General features: G+C 56.4%; 2 protein-coding genes across 2 annotated transcripts; one reads left to right on the top strand and one right to left on the bottom strand.

The window, feature by feature from the left end:
* Nucleotides 1–1,149: 1,149 nt before the first annotated feature.
* Nucleotides 1,150–12,848, top strand: LOC116955100 (ankyrin repeat and SAM domain-containing protein 4B-like). Its single transcript, XM_032976074.2, has 5 exons — nucleotides 1,150–1,413; nucleotides 7,970–8,228; nucleotides 8,916–9,256; nucleotides 9,874–10,086; nucleotides 10,593–12,848. The coding sequence occupies exons 1-5, from the start codon at nucleotides 1,250–1,252 to the stop codon at nucleotides 10,981–10,983; spliced, it is 1,368 nt and encodes a 455-aa protein (XP_032831965.2). The 5' UTR covers nucleotides 1,150–1,249; the 3' UTR covers nucleotides 10,984–12,848.
* Nucleotides 12,849–13,274: 426 nt separating this feature from the next.
* LOC116955133 (uncharacterized protein C16orf52 homolog B-like) lies at nucleotides 13,275–22,288 on the bottom strand. Its single transcript, XM_076052856.1, has 3 exons — nucleotides 21,394–22,288; nucleotides 19,802–20,017; nucleotides 13,275–19,244 (listed from the first exon to the last, which is right to left on the bottom strand). The coding sequence occupies exons 1-3, from the start codon at nucleotides 21,497–21,499 to the stop codon at nucleotides 19,054–19,056; spliced, it is 513 nt and encodes a 170-aa protein (XP_075908971.1). The 5' UTR covers nucleotides 21,500–22,288; the 3' UTR covers nucleotides 13,275–19,053.
* Between the last annotated feature and the right edge of the window lie 778 nt (nucleotides 22,289–23,066).

Consider the following 23,066-nt stretch of genomic DNA (forward strand, 5'->3'; position numbering starts at 1 on the left):
CTGCGGTACCCGGGCGAACCCGACAGAGTTCGTCTCCAGCTCCACGAACAATGCCAGCGATGGGAAATATCGGTTCTGGGCCGCCCCTAGGTCAACTCGGCCTTCAATGAGCACCTGGTGCCGTGTGCACGGAACATCGGCACCGGGGGCAGACGAGGTCGGCCGGGCGTGCTGCTGGCCACCCAACCCACATCAGAATCTTATTTTACACTAGAGGAGGAATCCGATGAGCTATAAAGCTCTTTTTTTTCCTTCCCCAAAGCTACCCAACAAACGAAACACGATCGGAGGGTTGCCGGCCTTCGCAGGTGTTACTCGCTCCTCGACGGCACTTGCCCTTCCCCTGGGGGCAGCCTGCCGAAAGGCTGTACGGGGGATCTTTGTCTTTTGTACGAACGCTAGATTAGAGGGGCGACCTTTGGAGCCCGCGAGCGTCGCGGTCGAGAAGTTTCCATCGGTTCGAACGCGGGAGCGGTCGTGTGAGGTTTTGAGTGGATTAATAGGATTAATAAAAAAACAAAACTGTTGCTTTTCACAATGCCATACGAAAGAAGAAGAATGGATTAGTGTAAAAAAAACAACTTTTTTTGTTAATTCGACAAACAAAACAAAAATCCGATTTAATAAACCCGTTATTGTTTTGTTGGGGTGTTTGAAGGTGACGAGAAGGAGGGGTGGGGGAAGGGTCGCGAACGGCGGGAGGCGACTCCGCTCCGTCGTTCTACCACCCCCACGGACAAGAGACACCCCAAACCGGCACAACTCAGCGCTGGCATCCGTTCTCGTGGTGGCCGTGGTGGTGGCGGTGGTGGTGTCGCTTGTCCTTGTTGGTTGGGAAGCCGTGGCAGTGTTTAGCAGCCACGGGGTTGTTGAAGTATTAGTGGTGGTGGTTGGGTAATGGTTGGGTGGTGGTTGGTTGGGTAGTGGTGGTTGGTTGGTTGATGGTTGGGTGGTGGTGGGAGTTGGTTGGGTGGTGGTGGTGAGAGTTGGTGGTTGGGTGATTGGTGGGAGTTGGTGGTTGGGTGGTGGTGGGAGTTGGTGGTTGGGAGGTGGTTGGTTGGGTGGTGGTGGGAGTTGGTGGTTGGGTGGTGGTGGGAGTTGGTGGTTGGGTGGTGGTGAGAGTTGGTGGTTGGGTGGTGGTGGGAGTTGGTGGTTGGGTGGTGGTTGGTTGGGTGGTGGTGGAAGTTGGTGGTTGGGTGGTGGTGGGAGTTGGTGGTTGGGTGGTTGGGTGGTGGTGGTAGAAGCCACGATGTCCGTGCGATTCCACAATGCGGCCCGCGATGGCTTTCTGGAGCCGCTGAAGGAGGCGACTCGCCGTGACCTCAACACCCCAGACGCAGAGGGCCTCAGCCCGACCCTCATGGCAGCCTCGCGGGGACACCTCGAGGCCCTGCGCCTGTGCGTCAGCCGTGGGTGAGTGGCGTCGTCATCGTCGTCACCATCGTCACGGTGGCATCGGTGGCAACATCATCACCACCACCATCACTGTGTCATTAGTCGCAACATCATCATCACCACCACCATCATCATCATCACTGTGTCATTAGTCGCAACATCATCACCACCATCATCATCATCGTGTCATTGGTTACAACATCATTATCAATGTGGCATTGGTCACAACATCATCACCACCACCATCGTCATCATCATTGTTAGCTTTGGTCACAACATCATCATCATCATCACCACCATCATCACCATCACTGTGTCATTGGTCACAACGTCATCATCATCACCACCATCGTCATCATCATTGTGGCGTTGGTCACAACATCATCATCACCACCATCATCGTCGTCGTCATTACCGCGGTGCCAGCATCGGCATCATCACCATCATCATCATTGTGGCGTTGGTCACAACATCATCATCACCATCATCGTCGTCGTCATTACCGTGGTGCCAGCATCGGCATCATCACCATCATCATCATTGTGGCGTTGGTCACAACATCATCATCACCACCATCGTCGTCGTCATTACCGTGGTGCCAGCATCATCACCATCATTGCGGCAACATTAGCCACGTCATCGTCTTCACCACGGCGCCAGATCGACACTGCAATCACCACCATCACCACCATCGCGTCACAGCTCACGACATCCGACGAGACCGCACGGTGTATGGGAGGTAGGCCCTCACCCAGCAGTGGACGAATGTGTACATGTAACTACGTGCACATACATGATAGCGGGCATCCCCAGTGCCGGATTAACTTAGTAGCAAAAGCATCAAATGTAGCTACGGCCCCTGAACTTTCAAGGGCCCCGTGCTAAATGCATTCAAGCCGTCAATTCCGGTTCAGTGATTCTGCACTTGCTCTATTACTATAGTACTACACCGCCTTCAACTTTGACGAACGACCGAGTGTTTAAGGTTAGCGATTTGTCGTATTTTCTCGCTGTATAGCAAATAAAAAAATACAATTACTTAACTATACAAGTAAAAATAAAGTATGTGTTTATATATTTATTTAGGACCCCTTTATAACATGATGATACAGGCCCCGCACCTAGCTTCATCCGGCACTGCGCATCCCGTGAGCCCAACATAAGATACAGCTTAGCTGGACCTGCACGCCACTCGCCTCTGTCCATCTCATGAGATGATGCATTAATGTCGACTTGTAACACGCCTCCACTTCCACACACGTTCCACTCGCTCTCGTAGAAGGCGCCACGGTGGCTATGAGATGTTAACTACCTCGCCTGGTATACAGGAGGCCGTGGGTTCGAACCCGACCCTGACGATGCCTGCTGTATAATTGCAGTTTACGGTGTCTCTCTCTCCGTGGTGAGATGTTAACTACTTCGCCTGGTACACAAGAGGTCGTGGGTTCGGTCCCGACCCCGAGGCCTGCTGTATATTTGGAGTTTGCGTGTCTCTCTCTGTGGTGAGATGTTAACTACCTCGCCTTGTATACAGGAGATCGTGGATTCGATCCCGAGCCTGACGCCCTCTGTATATTTGGAGTCTGCATCTCTCTCCCCGGGTTTCCCCCTCTACATTTAGAATGAAGCGCTTATGAGTATTCGGCTGCTATAAATGTGCACGTGATGATGATGATAAGCCACTTCTTCGAGCTAGCATTTGTGATAGCCAGGTCGCTTCTGAAACAAGAGCTATAAAAGCTCAGTGGGCCTTACCTGGTGAAATAAAAAATAGTTTATTGTTTTAACGTCATCATCTTCTTCACCATTGTGTCAGCATCGACATCATGGCATAATCATCACTATCATCACCATACCACCATCATCATCACTATCATCACCATACCACCATCATCATCACTATCATCACCATACCACCATCACCATCACTATCATCACCATACCACCATCATCATCATCACTACCATCACCATACCACCATCATCCTCATCGTATCATCATCAGCATCATCATCACTATCATCACCATACCACCATCATCATCACTATCATCACCATACCACCATCATCTTCACCGTATCATCAGCATCATCATCACTATCATCACCATACCACCATCATCCTCATCGTATCATGAGCATCATCATCACTATCATCACCATACCACCATCATCCTCACCGTATCATGAACATCATCATCACTATCATCACCATGCCACCATCATCATCACTATCATCACTATACCACCATCATCATCATCACTATCATCACCATACCACCATCTTCACTATCATCACCATACCACCATCATCCTCACCGTATCATGAACATCATCATCACTATCATCACCATACCACCATCATCATCACTATCATCACTATACCACCATCATCACTATCATCACCATACCACCATCATCATCAGTATCATCACTATACCACCATCATCCTCACCGTATCATGAGCATCATCATCACTATCATCACCATACCACCACCATCATCACTATCATCACCATACCACCATCATCTTCACTATCATCACCATACCACCATCACCCTCACCGTATCATGAGCATCATCATCACTATCATCACTATACCACCATCATCCTCACCGTATCATCAGCATCATCATCACTATCATCACTATACCACCATCATCCTCATCGTATCATGAGCATCATCATCACTATCATCACTATACCACCATCATCATCGCTATCATCACTATACGACCATCATCATCACTATTATCACTAAACCACCATCATCCTCACCGTATCATGCGTCTCATCATCACTATCATCACTAAACCACCATCATCTTCATCGTATCATCAGCATAATCATCACTATCATCACCATACCACCATCATCCTCACCGTATCATGAGCATCATCATCACTATCATCACCATACCACCATCATCTTCATCGTATCATGAGCATCATCGTCATCATAATGGAGGCATCAGCATTGCTATCATATAATCGGCATCAGTAATCCTCATGGTAGCATCGTCTGCCATTAACATCACTACCACCATCATCATTGCCATCATCATCATGGCACAATTTGCCATGATCTTGATAGCGTTTACCATCATCAACATCACGCTATCATCAGCATCATCGGTGGCATTTACTGACATCGTTTTCATCATCATCATTGCCATTGTGAGAAAAAAATCATCAACAGAATGAATCACCATAGCAGACGTTACCCTCACCACCTCACGACATGCTGAAACAAAGTTTAAGACTAGCAGCAGGATTTCGCGGCCAATATCATCCATGAAAGAGGTTGTTGGGTTAGATCGTGGAAATCTAAATGTGCCGTTAACCCCTCCAGCACCCAACACAGCCAATTAGTGAGGGTTGTCACGTGAACTGTTGGGTGGTGGCGGGTTTAACGACACATTTATTTATTTTGATTTAAAGCTTTCGTGACTGCAGGGATTCATATTCTTGGTTCTTTCGGTAAAGTCACATAGAAGGGAAACAATAAAATAATAAAAATATTAAAAAATGAAATTATCACGACGTTTCGACTGCAACACAAGCAATCATCATCAGGTGTGAAAACCACAACAAGAAAATTTAAAAAAGTAGCGGTTTTTCTTTTTTCAACGTTAGCACCACGGATAGCGATTTGACAGTTTGTTCAGATGGACGAGTCCATCTATGTTCGGAAAAGAGGAGGGGGGAGACGAAAAATAATGGATGCAGTCTAAAAGCCACCTTAAGCGTGATCAATCAATTAAGACCCGAAATGGTTTATCAAATCCTTACAATGATTGCTAAGCCAGAATCCATCTTCTCGGGTGAAATTGTCTCTGTGTTTGTATATGTGGATAGCCTCATGAACGAATCTCTCATGGTAGCCAGATGGCTTGCAAAGAACCTCTGTCTTAGAGAAGTCAATGTCATGTGAACCTACTGAATTATAACAGTGATCTGCCACGGCCGAGGTGTTGGTCCTACCGTGTTTCAGGCATGTGAACACAAAGCCAACGTAGCCTTGCCTGCCGGAGGAGCTCACCGATGGGACAATGTCCAGATCTTTTAAGGATTTGTGAGCTCCTCACACAATCCAGCCTGGTTAAACCCAGGTTGGATCGTAGGCAAGTCAGCCTAAATGTTTCTAACCGGCGAAGATGCTCCATTAGGGGGGTCCACGTTTCGCAAGCGTAGAGAAGGGAGGGAATAACCGTGGCCGAGAAGACCTGAAGCTTCGTGCGGAGTGACAGACCAGGCAGCTTCCACACAGCGTTACGCAACCGATGAAAAGATATTGCCGCTCGACTGATTCGGAATGAGACCTCCGCTGCCAAACCGGAGCCGGTCATGCGCACACTGCCAAGGTATGGGAAACTCTCCACTCTCTCCACAACTGCCCCATCACCGATTGGGAGTTGTGGGGGTGGAGTGTCCGATGGTACAACATACCCAGGCAGGTGCTTAGTTTTGGTGGGGCTGATGGTAAGGCCCCATCTCTTAGTGGCACGCTCCAGTTTCAGTAGAAGCGTCTCTAACTCCTCCCCTGAATGAGCAGCAATTACCAAATCATCGGCATACATAACGTGGTTGACTAATAGGGAGCCATCCCTTGACCGCACCCGGGCATCATCAGCCTTCCATTATATCTGTACCAAATGTAAATTCCCACGGTACAGCTATTGAAGGCTTCACGAACCACGTGGTCAAAATAGATGTTAAATAATGTGGGAGCCAGCGGACGTCCCTGTCGCACAACCAAGGTGTGCAGGGAATGGCTCCGACTCCCGGCCACGTAGTTTTACCCGGGCCCGCTCACCATCATGAAGGTCCTTAATGATCGTGAGCAGAAGGTCAGGGACTCCGAAAGCACGAAGAACAATCCAGAGCCCAGGCCTACCGATGGTATCATAGGCCTTTGACCAGGTCAATAAAGCAGAGATGTAGGTCTTGTTGGAATTCCCTACGCCTCTGCTGTAGCAGACGGACAGAAAATATGGCATCTGTGCAGGACCGCCCTGGTAACTTACACCCACTGGCGAGACACACGGGCAGAGTTTTTTTTTGTGTTCTCCCAGAAGGTAAATCATCGCAAACACAAATTAAGCACGGGGCGCGTCCAAAGTACGACAACTTACTTTGTTTAATCGAACCCCGTGTACTTATTAACAGTCACGTTGTTTTTTTTCTTACGATTGTGAACCAACGGAAGTGTGCAATGCTGCAGTCAAAGTCAAGAGACTCATTGGCGTGTGCGCACACTGAGAACACCATCATTGTCACAGCGCGTTCCCTCCGATGATCTCAAACCTTAGAATGTGCCCCACGGACAACCCCCTTTAACCGCTGCTGGACAGGGGCCTTATCCCACATGCCGTGAGGGGGGAGCGGGGGCATGGAGGGTTATTTGACCATACTTCACCTCGCAGGTCTCTTCCTGTCCTGCGGAGTGTGAGTGATGAATGTGTGATTGAGTGGAGCTTGTGTCATCTCCCCCCCCATTCTGCCGTGTGAGTGTGAGTGAATGTTACAGTGAGTGGACTTTTGCATGTTCTCTCCCTGTTCTCCAGAGTATGAATGGAGTTTGTATGATATCTCTCTCTCCCTGTTCTGTAGAGTGAGAGAGTGGAGTTTGTATGTTCTCTCTCTCTCTCCCCCTGTTCTGTAGAGTGAGAGAGTGGAGTTTGTATGATCTCTCTCTCTCCTCCTGTTCTGTAGAGTGAGAGAGTGGAGTTTGGATGATCTCTGTCCCCCTGTTCTGTAGAGTGAGAGAGTGGAGTTTGTATGATGCCTCTCCCCCTGTTCTGTAGAGAGAGAGAGTGGAGTTTGGATGATCTCTCTCTCTCTCCTCCTGTTCTGCATGAGTTCCGTCCAGGTTATCCAGTTTCTTCCCAGAGCTAAAACAAACACACCTCACAGTGTAACCGGCAATAGCCAAAACATCACAAATGATGATAAATCACGTGGACATTCCTGAACCCTCTCCCGTTTCCGAGACGCCTGCAAGTTGCAGGGTGTGGGGCGTCCCGTTCACCGCCGAATCTCGTAACGCGCGCTAGCGGATCGGCATTAACGTTATTTAGAAAGGCGTCGTTACTCACCGCAGAGAACCACAGAGACACGACCGCCGCTCTCTACGACAGCTGGCGCCAAACTGTGCCGAACGCCCCTTCAGCGTGGCCTTGCGGGAGCCTCGGCACGTCTTCCTACCCGAAGACGTGCAGGTAAAATTACCTTATTTTTTTCTTCAGATTCCGTTCTGATGATGTACACCTACGTCGTCAGAATGAAAAGAAAACCCGATGACGTACACGTACGTCAGAGTGTGAGTACGTCATCGGAATGGGAAAGGGGTTTCACCCTATAGGAATCCCACACGCGAGCAAACGTCACTCTCGCTACTACGAAAAACCTGGCAGGACCCTCCCCGAGAGAGAGCCACTACCCGGCGATGTCGGTGAACGCTGGCACACAGGCGCTTGTGGCAGCGTTCGCCGACGTCATCAGCGCAGCAGCGGCGCCAATAACGACCACGGTGCCGTCGGCGAATGCCGGCGACGCGATGCGTGCGTGCGGCAGCGGCGACCCCGAGCGCACGGACCTGTGGGGCAACTCGGCGCTGCACCTGGCGGCGGGCGCTGGCCACCTGGAGTGCGTGTCCTTCCTGGCCGACATGGATGCAGGCCTCTGGGCCCTGGACAACAACTTCCACTCGGCGCTGGAGCTGGCGGCGCTGCGGGCCAACTCGGACTGCGTGGCGCTGCTCGACGCCGCCATCGCCGACAGGGGGCGCAAGGACCCGCGCGGGGTCACGCGCGCCAAGGAGAAGGCGCGGCGGGTGAGTGTGCACGTGTGCGCGTGCGCGTGCCGCAGGGGAGCGGTGGTGTAGCGGTCAGCGCTACGCTGCGCTACGAACCCGCGCGACCCGAGTTCGATTCCCGCTCACGGCCAACATCGCTGACGATTATCTGAGCCGGTCCTGGGCCTCCTCTAGGTCGACTCAGCCTCAAATGGGTACCTGGTGCGGTGCGTAAAAACACCGCCACTTGGGAGACAAAGGTGGCCGGGCGTGGTGCTGGCCACCCACCCCCTCGTGTGCCGTTCCGGCTTTCATTGGTGCTCGCCAGCAGCACTTTCCCCAACAGCCTGTTACAGGCCACACGCGGGAGATGACCTTTGCCTCCGTGTTTAAGAGTGGGCAGCAGTGGCGCACTGCCAATAAGAGCGGCCGACATTTGAACAGGTCCGGCGTGAACACGGCACCGTCACCCAGGGTGACCCTGGCCTCGCGCTGTTTCAGCGGCGACGCCCCTGACGTTTCGCTTCTTCAGCTCCGTTCCCGGAGCTCCGAGGGCGCCGTAGCGAAACGTCGGACGCCGCGCCGAAACTACGGGTGCGCGCGGCGGTGGCCTGGACCACCGCTCGGGGAGACGGCCGCGTGGCGGCGGCCGCCGTGCGGGTCGTTGCGACGGCTGAAACGACGCACGGTGGGTGACTCTGCGTGCCCGTGTCTCTCGCTGCGCAGGAAGCGGAGAAGCGCGTCGGCGAGACCACGAAGCTGCAGGAGAAGCACCAGAAGCGCATGGAGCGAACCGCCGCGGCGTCAGGGACCCAGGGCCGGGCGGCCGCGCCGGCGGTCGGCTCGCGCCGGGGCTTCGGCACCTTCGGCACATTCGCGCGCATCCAGGCGAAGCTCAAGATCGGCACGGTGTCGCGCGCCGGCGGGCAGAAGGAAGCCGGCGGCGCCGGTGGCGCCGGCGAGACGGGCGGCGAGACGGGCGACGACGCGGAGCCGGGCAAGCGTGGAGACGGATGGGAGAAGGCGGCGGGAGGCTCGATGCTCGAGGAGCAGCACTCGGAAGAAGAGTAAGTGGCACACGAGGAGGGAGAGCGAGGAGGGAGCGCGAGGAGGGAGCGCGCTCGCTCGGTTTTCCCCCAGGGGTGGGGTGGTTGGGGGGGGGGGGCGCGGTGGTCCCCTGCCCGAGTGCGACCGCGTCTGGAGACGCCGTGCAGGCGCAGTGGCGGTGTTTGTTATGGCTGCTGCTGCTGCTGCTGTTGTTGTTGTTTACCAGGGTGGCGGACGAAAGAGGGGTGGTGATAGCACTGGCGTCTGGGAGGCGGGGAGGGGGGCACGGCGGTGCCGTGCCAGCCTGTGGGGCGGCTTGGGCAGATCGAGCAGCGATGTCACACGGCGGCGCGTGACAACATGGGCCCCCGCCTCCATCCCTCCCTCTCCATCCCCCCTCCATCTCTCCCCCACCCCTCCAGAGTATTCGGCCGCTGCTATAAATTCCCACACAATGCTGATGAGCCACTCTCGCCGAGCCATCATTTGTAGTCGCCCAGGGCGCTTCTTACTACTCGGTGGGGAGCCTTAAACTAAAATAAAAGGAGTTCATAGTTTAGTTTATAGTTAAGTTTATAGTTTAGTTCACAAACTATAAACTAAACTGTTCACCCTCCGCTACCGTTTCTCTCCGCAGCGCGAGCCAGGAGTCGGTGTTTAACCGCCCGGGGCTCGGCAACATGGTGTTCCGTCGCAACTTCCTGAGCGGCGGAGCGTACAACGTGGACTCGGAGAGCGTGAGGGGCCAGCGCAACGCGGCCCCGGCCTCCTCCTCCTCCTCGGCCGACGCGACGGGAGCCGCTTCCTCGGAGCGGCCCGGCGCGTTGCTGGCACACCGGGAAGACGGCGGGTAAAGAGCGCGACGACGACGACGCGCGGAGAGGTCCGTCACCTCTCCGATTCACAAAAAACGCTGGGCCGCGCGTAGCGGGCTCAGCCGTGGCTCAGGCTCGGCCTCGTTGAGAGTCCTGAGCCTGGTCGGGACCCTGGCTCAGGGCCGGCTCGAGGTAAGCGAGGCGGCTCTGAGCCACGGCTCGCTTGAGCCGGAGCTGAGCCGTGACGTACTCCCATTCCGATGACGTACCATGTACGTCATCCACGTGACGATGCCCACGGGAAGGGAGAGGCAAACTCCAAATATACAGCAGCAGGCGTCAGGGTCGGGATCGAACCCACGACCTCCTGTATACCAGGCGAGGTAGTTAACATCTGACCACGGAGAGAGAGACACCGTAGCCAAATACTCTGAGGATGCGCGACGTCGATTCTAAACGTGGAGGGGGAAAATAAAAAAAACCCGGAGGACCGGAGAAATATCCATCCCCGCCCCCCCCCCCCTTGTCCCCCGCCCACAAGCTCGTCCGCGCTGGCGCTGCAAGCCATGTGGGACATGCTGGACGAGGAGGGCGAGCCGGCTTCGGGCGACGGCGTAGAGATGCCCTGGGAGGACGCGGAACTGGACCTGGACGACAACGGCGGTGGCGGCGACGGCGACGGCGGCGGCGACGGCGGCGACGACGACTGCGGCCCTCTGGACGCCTTCCTGGCGTCGGCCGGCGCGGAGGAGTTTGCGCCGGCGTGCCGCCGGGAGCGCCTCGACCTCGAGGCGATGCTCCTCTGCTCCGAGGGCGACCTCGCCACCCTGGGCCTGCCGCTTGGGCCTCGCAAGCGCGTGATGGCGGCCGTCGACAAGCGCAGGAGGGCGCTGGCCACGCCGGCGGGCGTGGCTCGCGACACCAAGCTGTGATGGAGAGAGAGGAGAGAGAGAGGGACCAACGTGGACGCTCGTGCCCGCCGCCGCCGCCGCCGCGTTGGGTTTTCCAGCGGCCGCGCGAGGGCGCGTCGCGCTCCGTCACGGCCGCGGCGACGGCCGTGACGGAGCACGTCATCGACGTCGTCGTCGTCGTGAGCTCTCCGTCGTGTCTTTCCGGGTCAAGCCGCCGTTCGGCGCGATGTCCGACATTTCACTCCACGTGCCAACGGTAGATTCTTCTTCAAAAGCCCCTGGCGCAGAGGGAAACGACTGCCGAGGGTCAAGGCGCAGTCCTGCGACTGCTGGCTGGAGCCACTGCTGACGGGCAAAGGGGCCTCCACCAGAGTGAGCTCTGGAGAGCCCCTCCACAGGGTGTTGGGCCTACTCTTCCTCGCTTGGTCACGTGTCTTGCGGAAGGCGGGAGTTAGCCAAGTGTTGCCACGCCACAGGCAACGTGGCGAATCCACTTCTTCGTCTTCGGGTTGTACGGCCGCGATGGAGGCGCAGCAGAGCCGACAAACTTACAATTTCACGTTCGGGTGGCCAAGTCAGACAAACCGCGTGGGGAGTAGCGGAGCAGTCGCGGCGGTAGTGTGTACCGCCCCTGGGACGGCCTCCTTTGTATTCGTGGACCGGGGTTCATTGCGCGCGTTTTCCGTTGTGGCTACGGTCTCCGTTCTGGACGACCAGTCACGGCACGCCGCTACTGGAAGAGTTTTGTTTTGACATTCTTCATTTGCCCATCAGGCATCGTCCGTATCTACTGCCATGGTTTGTGCAGTGGGCGCTGTCTGGGGTGGACCCACGAGCTTGGTCGGGAGATCAAACCCAAGGGATCTTCTGTTTTGGGTCTTTCGCATGCAGAAGATCCCCTGGGGTTTGATCTGCCACGAAGGGCGTGGTCCACCCCTAAACCGCATCCACTGCACGCAACATGGCAGTCGAAGTGGATGATACCCGATGGGTTAATGGGAAAACTAAAACAAACCTCTCCAGCAGTGGTGCGACTGTGACTTAACGGTTGTGAATGAGCAAGCTCAAGTTAGACATTATTAGTAAGCAGGGGCGGAGCCAGGATTTTGACTTTGGGGGGTTGCTGACTTCAATATTCTGAGATGTCCAGTGTTTATGTTTTCCAATGGGCGCCACAAATGTATAAAACAAATTTTATTGGATTTGAACGTGGAGTTTATTAATAGGTCGGAGCCGCTGACGTGGCTAATAAGTTCGATAAGTTCGCAAGGCTGCCGCTCAAGCAGCCTGCAGGGCAGCACAAGGTGGCAGCCTGCAGGGCAGCACAAGGTGGCAGCCTGTAGGGCAGCACAAGGTGGCAGCCTGCAGGGCAGCACAAGGTGGCAGCCTGTAGGGCAGCACAAGGTGGCAGCCTGCAGGGCAGCAGCACAAGGTGGCAGCCTGCAGGGCAGCACGAGGTGGCAGCCTGCAGGACAGTACACAAGGTGGCAGCCTGCAGGGCAGCACGAGGTGGCAGCCTGCAGGACAGTACACAAGGTGGCAGCCTGCAGGGCAGCACGAGGTGGCAGCCTGCAGGGCAGCACGAGGTGGCAGCCTGCAGGACAGTACACAAGGTGGCAGCCTGCAGGGCAGCACAAGGTGGCAGCCTGCAGCATTTTGCAGCAGCCGGATATCCGGTTATCCCGATTACCGACTTTCCCAAAATTTCAGGGGGGCTGAGCCTCCCCCCAGCGGCACCGCCCGTTAGTAAGACCGCTGTGCTGTTGCCAGGTATCAAATGTCCCCCCCCTGCGGCCGTCTGGAATGCTCTTTCCTTCAGATATTAAGAAGCCACTGCAGCTGTGCAATTTTAAATGTAAATAAAAAATAATTTTCTTCACAACTGATTTGTGCGTTTTAGTGTGTTTAGTTTGTTGTTCGTCCTCCCCTCCCCCGCCCGCCCGCACCTCCGATTAGCACGGTTGGCTACGTACGGTGTGAAAGAAGTTCGACATACAGTATATACATGCTAATTACTATGCATTAAACTGACACTATTTTACACACTACAATACAGTACACTATACATGCTATATACTACACTACACAATACACTACTATACACTGTAATTAGCTGGGTTGACTACGTACGGTGTGCAAGACGTTCAACATACTACGATGCACTACGCTACCATACGATTGGAACAAGCGGCGGCATCATCAAAGAGGCAGGCGTCATGCACCCATTCCCCCCACACCACCACCCACTCGTCCTGGTTAAAGAGTAAAAGGAGCAGCTCAGAAGGGGGTTGATCACCACACAGCGATTCAGGTTAATGTGTAATGAAAGGCAGACTTTATTAGGAAGACCGAATTGGCTTTCACATTCTAAGCGAGTATGCGAATCGCGATCCCAGCGCACCTAAATATTTAATTATACGTCTCCCGATGAGATTGTAGTTTAGTTGGGTGTGATACGGTCCACCTGTGGATGCCATACGGTACACCCGTGTGCTATATATACGCGTCGCTCGTGCGCGCCCGCGTGCGTTTTTTTTGGTAGATACAGAAGAGCCAGCAGGACCACGTGCGGTGCCAGCCAGACGCGGGTCCCACTGTCCGGGGACCGGCGGTGCCACGCGGTGCCACGCGGTGCCACGCGGGCCATTCTGATCCCTCGTATAAACTCTGGGGGTGGGCCCGCACGTAAAACACATTTTCCACCTCCGCCTAAATAATTTCTCCTCTCGTACGAAAAAAAATATCGACAAAAAAAACCAACAACTCCCAACGCGTTCAAAAATATATTAAATATATATAAAAAAAACCACATCACATTTTTGGAATTTGGAGAACTCATTTAAATCGCGACGGGACGGCATTAAACGCCGTGGCAGACGTCGTTGGCACGCGAACGCGACGGCGTTTGGCTCCGGGACGGCCGCGCCTCGCCGACCGATTCACGCAGCGTCCCCGGTGGCTCTGCAGGCGGTGGGGACTTCGATTACATGCGGGCGTCCGTTTGCGGGGACACGCTTCGCGCGCGTTCTCGCAATTTTCCAGGGACGCATCCACCGCTACGAGCGGCGCGCTCAACGAGGCCCTCGCGCGTTCCCGTCGCAAAGAGAGACCGCCGCCGCCGCCGGGGTTTTCTCGCGGATGTGCCGCGTCATCGGCAACGACGTCCGACGTTTCGCGAGCCGACAAGCGGAACACTCGGCGGGAACGTCGGACGTCGCGCCCGAACGACGGCGCGGCGGTCGAAGCCGGATCATTTACGCCGTTCCAAAAGTGAGGGTTGAGTTGTGTCTGGGGGGGGGACGCGCGAGCGTGCAGCAGCAGCAGCAGCAATATCCATCCCTGTTGGGTTCCCCCAAACGACTCTCGCACTCAGAACGAATGGCACCCGACGGAATTCAAATTAAAAAATAGAAGAAAAAAATAAAAACGCTAAATATACATCTAAAAAAAAAAGAGCCAAGCGGAAACTCCGCTGGCTTCTGAGACGACCGAATCGGCCGGAACAGATGAAAAATAAAACTCCTACCGCAAGACACGCGACAAACATTTTGCACAGGCGAGAAACACGACGGCTCGTTTCGAGACGGCCGCGGAAGACACCGCACAGGACGGACTCTTTTTGATGTCATCGTGCGCACACACGACGTACGGCCCTCTCGCCGGTCCGCGACGGCCTCCCTGGGTGACACGGTAAGGTGGGGGCCGCTCGACCGTACTTCCTCGTGCTCGATGGCGTCGGGCGGCGCCTCCGGAGAGATTCGGCCACCGCTGGAACCATCCCCCACCCCCCCGAACGCATCCGGCGAGGCCCGTTCTCCGTTGGCCCAGACGAAAGCTCGTGTCTAAGTCGACGTCATATTTGGCCGGCTGCTTATTGAGGATTCGTGCATACGTTACAGGAGGAAGGAATGGCCGCCTTCTCTTCAGGCTTTGTCACGAAGTAAGTTTCCAAAGGCGTTTTTGTTCCCTGCTGGCCACATCCGAGCCAAGCCGGGTTTGTTTGATTTTTTTCCGGTGACTAAAACCGCGCTATGCCACTGTAGCCGGCCTCGCAGGAAGACTTCCGAATCTGGCTCGGGGGGGCCCAAGCAGGGCCGGGGTCAGTGGGCCGGTGGCCAATGACGCGTTCACCGCGTGGGCCGGTGGCCAATGACGCGTTCACCGCGTGCGACGTCAGCCGGTATGGCCCCGTGAGGACGCGGCATCTCCGCGGTGGCGCCACCGGTCAACGGCTCGGCAGTGGAAAAACAACCCGGAGCCGAGTGAGCCGTGCCGGCTCGTTAGCGTAGAGGAAATTAAGTATTTACTGCGCGCCGTATATACACCGTGTCCCGTACAGGTACGCCGCGTCCCGTACGGGTACACCGCATCCCGTACGGGTACACCGCGTCCCGTACAGGTAACCACGTGCACCACGTTCCGTACACCGCGTCCTGTGCAGGTGGCGGCCGGCGGCGCTTGCGTTTGCGAATGGCGCCCGCACCGTCCCGAGCGCTGTCCGGGCTCGTTCAACATCTGTTGAGTGAGCAACGAGCAAAACCCGGCACGGTAACCGCTGGCTCTACTCGGTCAGGAGAGGGCAGCTCAGCCCCGTCCCAAACGCTGTCCAGGCTGGGGCGGATTCCGGGTTAACAAACGCCGCCGCCACCGGCGCCGTCGTCCGATGGGGGTTGTCGCTCGCGACGGAAGCCTTTAATGGACGGTGTCTTCGGCTGGCCGAGCGAGGCGACACGTCCCGTGTGAGCGTCAACGTCGTCATCGTCGTCATCTTCGTCGCTACTCCATCCGCACGGGTAACTCGTCTATGGATACGTATGTACGTTGAAACTGCTTTCGCACAGTACGTAGCCAACTGTGCTAATCGGAGGTTAGCACGGCTGGGGATGAAAAGACAACAAACTAAACACAAAAAGACGTTTTAAATAAAAGAGTTTGCAATTGAGGATATATATATATAATGTGGTATATATAATCTAGTATATATCTCGAACGCTGCATCCGGTGTCGTTCCGGAACGCCGTGACCCGTGTATCCCGGTGACCTGTGTAAAGTGCATCAAATCAGTTTAGCGCAAACTCGTCGTAGTCCTCGTAGTCGTAGTGGTTTCGAGATCACTGTTAGCCGTAAAGGTTAATTTTTATTTTTTGGTTGCATCGCGTGATATATAAATGTGCCGTGAAACCACCGCCACCACCCGCACCCGACACGGCCAATCAGGAAGTGTTTGTCACGTGACACAAAAGTGCCGATTGGTTGCTGTTGGAGGGTAAAAAAAAAACAATTCTGGCAAATCGCCCGGTGACGCTGCTGGTCGCGATCACCCCCGCGAAACGTCGTCAAAATCAAACTGTGTACGCCGTGGGTTTTAGTCTCCCAACGCACGACCGGCGTGTGTCGACTGGCGCGTTTCGTTGATGCGACAAATGTTAACCGATTGGCCGTGTCGAGTGGCGGCGGGTTTAACGGCACACATTCACATTCACGCGACCTAACCCCGAGCAACCTCGATTTTACACGTCGAATCAAACGATTGGCAGCGGCGTGCGGCCGACGCGTTCCCGGCGCTACCGGAGCCAACGGCCGGCAGGAAGGCGAACCGGCCGGAATAGATGAACCAGCCGGAAGTGAACCGTCCCCATCGCTCGCGAAGGAGAATCGCTCGTGAGGCAGCGTGCGCGCGATCGGCAACGAGAGGCAACCCCGGCACCCCCGCCGATCGGCAACCTCTTTGGCTCCAGGGATCTCTCTCTCTCTCAGCCCTCCCTATTCAACTCAACTGTGAACATTTCTGTTGATTATTTCAACCAGGTAAAAATAAGGCTCACCGAGCTACGGAGCTCGTTTTCAGAAGTGACCTGGCTATCGCAAGTGATTGCTCGACCAAGTGGGCTTATCATCATCATCATCACGTGAACATTTATAGCAGCCAAATACTCTAAACGCGCGACGTTGATTCTAAACGTGGAGGGGAAAAAAAAAAAAAACGGAGGACCCGGAGAAAAATCCACGCTACCACGGGGGAGAGACACGCAAACTCCAAATATACAGCAGCAGGCGTCGGGATCGAAGCCGCAACCTCCTGCGTACCGGGCGAAGTAGTTAACATCTCTCCACCATGTCTTGTTCATCTTCCTAATCTGCCGCTGCTCCCTGCTATCCCGCTTCATTCTCACGAATCTGCGCCTCATGTCTACCGCTCTCTCAATCTCCCATTCCATCTCGCTCACCACTTTCTGATCTGTGCATCTCGCCTGCGTCTCGAAGCCACGCGGCTCGGAGCCACGCGGCTCAGAGCGCGGTCCCTCCCGTTGGGTGCCGCCAGGTAGAGGACCCCCGTGTGAGGAGCTCCACGCGGCCAAAGGGCCGCAACACATCCGAGCCCTCGGCGGTCCGGAACGATAAACATCCAAAGTGATTTCCGTCTTCACATCACGTTAATTTTGCTTACGTATATATACACACGCACACACACACACACTCTTATTTTTGCAGTGGTAATGCCGCGGCAAACTGCCGGCGACGCGCGCGATTGGTCGAAGGGAAGTCCTGCGATAGTCTGACCCTGACTGCCGAGTTGTCAAACCCTGTTTAGGGGAAGTGGGTAAGGAAGGAGACACGAACGCCGCCCCACCTCCTTCCCCGCCCCCCGCCGGGCACCAGCACGACCACGCTTGTGGCTGCAACGTCGTGTTATACACAGAGGTGTATGTCAGTGTGTCCCTGTGTGTGTGTGCGCATCTGCCAGCCATCTCAGTCAGCCAACCCATGGCAACTTGACCAAGTCCCGTGACCTCCTGGCCGGCGAGCCTTCGACACTTCAACGTGGCCTCAAAGTGCCCCTGGGCCAGGCAAGGGCGCCGTGGTGACGTCACCGCCACCGAGTGGTGAATGGCGGCCGTTGGTGCGCGTGTGGTCTTGTGGGGAGCGGCAGCGTGACAGGCCAGCGCTACGCTGCGCAACGACACCCAGCGACCAGAGCTCGTTTCCCGCTCACGACCAACAACAGTGACTACACATTTGAACCGACCCTGGGCCTCCCCTAGGTCGACTCGGCCTTAGATGAGTACCTGGTGCGTGATGTGTAAATAGCGCCACTGGGGGGAGACAAATGCGGCCGGGCGTGGTGTTGGACCCAGCCCCTCGTGTGCACTGCTGGCCTTCATAGGTGCTCGCTAACAGCGCTTTGCCCCAACAGTCTGTTAAAGGCTATACGGGGGGGGGACCTTTGATCTCTGTTGTGCGTGTTCGTGTGTGTGTAGGGGGAGCGGTAGCGTAGTGGCTAGCTGGCGCGCTGCGCCCGCGACACCCGGCCGCCCGAGTTCGATTCCCGCCCACGGCCGGCATCGGTGGCGATTAATTCGAACGGATCTTGAAGGTACCCTAGGTTGACCCAGACTTCAAAATGAGTACCTGGCGGCAGCGTGTAAACAACGGCATGCGGGGGGGGGTTGGGATAAAGGCGGCCGGGTGTGTTGCTTTCCACGCCACCCTCCGTGTCCGTGTGCATCAGGCGCCCCCCCACGGCAAGCCGCACGACTCCGGCGAAACCTCGCCCGCTCATGCACCGGCGTCACGGGAGGTAGGGAGGTAGGAAGGAAGGCGGGCGAGAGGCGGCGGGGCGTCTTTGGGGACGCAACGCGGCCCCCTCTTCCGCTGGCACGTCCGGAGCCGAGCCAACGCGGGGCCCTCTCGGGCCCGGTGGGTTTCTCCACCGGGACGGGTCGTTGCCGAGCAGCGCCGGGTGAGGGGATGATGGGGCGTTGGTTGCGCGTGCGGCGAATGGTCGGTCGGTCAGAACGACGTGCCGGCGTCGCCGGCCACGCGCCTCTCGACGACGGCGGCTCGGCCCGGCTCGGGTAGTGGAAAAAAACACAGAACCGGCACCTCGCGAGCTGCGCCGAGAACGGCACCGGCACTGCCCATGCGGTTGTGGCGTTGATCACGCCGCGGGAAGAGAGGGAGGCATAAGGCGCTTGGGCGAGAAGGGCGGCTCGGAAACCCCTCCATCCGATTTGTCCGTCGGTCGGTGGGGCGTCCATCGCCGACGTTGACGGGGCCGGCGGGCGGGAGGGGGGGCGGTCCGGCGCAGGCTCAGTGGCGGCCGGTGAAGAAGATGCGGCCGGAGAACAGCAGCCCCACGATGACGAAGAAGATGGAGAGCACGAAGAGCACGTAGGATGAGCCCACCTGCGCGTTGGCGGGCAGCTTGTAGGCCTCGCCGCCCAGCGCCTCCGCGGAGAACCCGGCGGGGAAGATGAGCGCGCCCAGGCACATCATGATCACTGGGAGGTGGGGGGCGGGAGGGTGGTGGGGGGGGAGGGGGGGGCGGGGGGGGGGGGAGATGCCGCCGTGAGACGCGCGCACAACTCCTGCGTTTTCCCTCCACATTTAGCGGGCGCCGCGGTGGCAAGATGTTGACTACCTCGCCTGTACACTGGGAGTTTGTGACCTTGATGACCCCTGTATACTGGGAGTTTGTGACCCTGACGACACCTCTACACTGGGAGTTTGTGACCCTGATGACCCCTGTATACTGGGAGTTTGTGACCCTGATGACCCCTGTATACTGGGAGTTTGTGACCCTGATGACCCCTGTATACTGGGAGTGCCTCTCTCCCTCGCCGTGGTCGCGCGGATTTTTCTCCGGGCTCCTCCGCTTTCCCCCCCCCACCACCACCCCTCCGCATTTTAGAATGAACGTCACCACTCGTTCAGAGCGGCGTTCTTCATCGCAAGGCGAGCGGGGCCACCGGCGGCCCTTGTCGCGCGGCGGCGACGGTGGTGGGTGGGGACGGCGGCGGGCGGCGGGCGGCGGGCACGGAGGGGTTCGGCCACTCACTGGCGGCGAAGGCGAGCCAACGGCTGTAAACGACGCCGCGGGGCCTCCAGCGGGCGACGCCGACGGAGACGCAGGCGGTGGACAGTGTGAGCACGCCGCACGCCAGGAAGGCCAGGGTGGCCCTCCAGGGCGCGGGGAGCTGCGGGGGTGACGAGCACGAGCGCTCCCGTCCGTGCAGCTGCTCGCACTGCAGCAACAGGCCCAGCGTCTGCACCGCTGCAGAGAAGACAAAGATCCCACCACCACCACCACGTGTAGTCTTAACAGACTGTTGGGGCAAGTGTTGTTGTTGTTAGCGAGAAGCTGCCTACATAGGCCGGCACGGCACACGAGGGGGGTGGGTGGCCAGCACCACGCCCGGACTCGCCTTGATCTCCCCCCGGTGGCGGCGTTTACACACCGCACCAGGTACAGATTTGAGGCTGAGTCGACCTAGGGGAGGCCCAAGACCGGTTCAGGTAATCGCCACTGATTTCTGTCGCAAGTGCGAATGGAACCCGGCCCGCCGGGTTTGTAGCGCGGAGAGACAAACGTGACCCGGGCTGGAGAAATCCGATGAGCTATGAAGCTCTTTTTCAACCGATTTCCAGTAGGAGCAATGCAACAACAACAAAAAAACACGACAGGATTTCAAAGTATAGGAAAGGTAAGCAAATGATACAAAAATAAATACATCAAATAGATTAAGTATTTAAGTATATCATCATCTCAGTATAATCTGGATAACACGTTAACAGGTAGGAATCTCACTGCTATAGATGTATATAGAGCCTTAATCCAAGCCACTTTACAGCAATTATAAAATTGTACACAAGTGGTTGAGATAAGGCGTGAGAGGTGATTAAAAGTGGTAACAGGTAAGGAATAACCCTCGCGCCAGCCGCTGCTCGTTACCGTATCATCCATGGATAATATTGGTCGCAAAAATCTTACGTGTTAAACGGTTACCGTGTTCACTACATCTTGCACACGAGACCCTTATTTTAGCCTTACAAGTGCAGGGCACTAATTCCACACGTGGCTGGGACCTATTAGCGGGCCGCTTGAGAAAAAATTAGGGCCCATTAATTGGAAGTGTTAAATCACGGCCTTTGCCACCGTGGGAATGTGGTGATATCTGGCCTATTTAAACGAAACTATTAACATTTTATTTTTTATTTTACCAGGTAAATAAGGCCCATTGAGCTATAACAGCTCTTTTTCATGGGTGACCTGCCCATTCGCAAATGAGAACTCGATCAAAATGGCTTATACCATGGGCGTGGGGATTTCTAGCAGCCAAATGTCCGCCGTTGAGCTGCTTTAGTGCGAAAAAGCGAAAAAACTATCAACGGGGACGTCGATTCGAATTGTGGAGGGGAAAAACCGTAGGACCCGGAGAAAAATCTCCACCACCACCACCACGGGGAGAGAGACACACACACACACCATATTCCAGATCATGGATCGAACTCATGGTCTCCTGTATACCAGGCAAGGTTGTTAACATCTCTGAGCCACCGTGTCTCACGTTGTCCATTATGGGTCTCCCTCTCCCTTGGTGTGCCGAGACAACCCAGTCACATCAACCACCACCAACCACCACAACAAACCTGGCGGCTCCGTCGTCCTGATCCAGTCGGGGTTGAAGAGGCTCGCCAGGGCGAAGACGTCGGCCACGAGGAAGAGAAGCCCAGCGACCACCGTCAGCCTGTCCATGGCGACCGCGGCCCCGGGCGGGGAGGGCAGGGAGGCCCCTCGGGCTCACTCACGCGGCCTGGCGGGGCCTGGGGAGGCCCCGCGGGGTTGGAGGCCCCTCGGGCTCGCTCACGCGGCCTGGCGGGGTGAGAGGCCCCTCGGCTCGCTCACGCGGCCTGGCGGGGTGGGAGGCCCCTCGGCTCGTTCACGCGGCCTGGCGGGGCCTGGCGAGGCCCCGCGGGGTTGGAGGCCCCTCGGGCTCGCTCACGCGGCCTGGCGGGGCCTGCCGAGGTGGGAGGCCCCTCGGCTCACTCACGCGGCCTGGCGGGGCCCGGCCCGCGAAGTTGCCGCCAGCGGCGAGCCGCGCGATCTCATTGCTGCTGCTGCTGCTGCGGCAGGGAAGAGGCCGGGAAGAGGCAGGGAAGAGGCCTCCCTCCGGCCCGAGACCCACGCACCCCAAGCCGGACTCGAACCCGGGCAGCCCTCGCCCTCAACGCCTCTCCACCGAGTCGCCCCAAGGGAGACGGCTGCCAAAGTCGTCGTGGACGATTTCCCACGGCAAGTCAGCGCGCCGGATTTAAAACACGCGGGATTGATCGGGAGAAGCTGTTAAGCAACACGAACAACAAAACACATATATAAAACCTCTTCCTGGTCAGCCCCCCCCCTTTTTTTAGCGGTTCTTACTGTAAAATAATCATATTATTATTAATAATAAGGCTACTACGGTACCAGCAACGAGTTTCCACTGAACGCCAGGAGGGGGGGGTGTTGATACATCCCCAAGCCTTGGCTGGCGCCCTGATTGTTGTGTGACCAGGGTGGGTCCGGATGTCTTGTGACTCCTCCTCCTCCCCCCTCATCCCCCCCCCTCATCCCCCCTCCTCCCCATCCTCCTCCTCCCCCCTCATCCCCCCTCCTCCTCATCCCCCCTCCTCATCTCCCCTCCTCCTCCCCCCTCCTCTCCCCCCCTCCTCCTCCTCCCCCCTCCTCCTCTCCCCCCCTCCTCCTCCCTCCGCTCCTCCTCCTCCCCCCCTCCTCCTCCTCGCCCCCCCTTCTCCCCCCCTCCTCCTCCTCCCCCCTCCTCCTCCTCCCCCCTCCTCCTCCTCTCCCCTCCTCCTCCTCCCCCCCTCCTCCCCCCCTCCTCCTCCCCCCCTCCTCCTCCTCCCCCTTCCTCCTCCCCCTTCCTCCTCCTCCCCCCTCCCCCTCCTCCTCCTCCTCCCCCCTCCTCCTCCTCCCCCCTCCTCCTCCCCCCCTCCTGCCCCCTCCTCCCAATTTCACTTTAACACAGGGGCGCGAACTGTGGTTTGTGGGTTTGTGTGTCAGCGTTGATGCGTAGGGGGCCCAGCGGGCCACAATGTGTCTATTTGGTGTTTGAACATCTTAACACAACTATACTCTGGTTCTTTCGGTAAAGTCACGTAGATAAACAAAATAATAAAAGAAAACACGACGTTTCGGTCGCAACACAAGCGGCCATCTTCAGGTGAGAATTTTTTTTTTAATCTGTTGTTGCGGCCGCTTGTCTTTTATTTATTTTTTCTATCTACGTGACTTTACCGAAATAACCAGAGAGTATGGATTCCAG

This window comes from Petromyzon marinus, chromosome 58, assembly GCF_048934315.1.
Source record: "Petromyzon marinus isolate PM22_M1 ecotype Great Lakes invasive population chromosome 58, UKy_Petmar_22M1.pri1.0, whole genome shotgun sequence".
Lineage (NCBI taxonomy): Eukaryota > Metazoa > Chordata > Hyperoartia > Petromyzontiformes > Petromyzontidae > Petromyzon > Petromyzon marinus.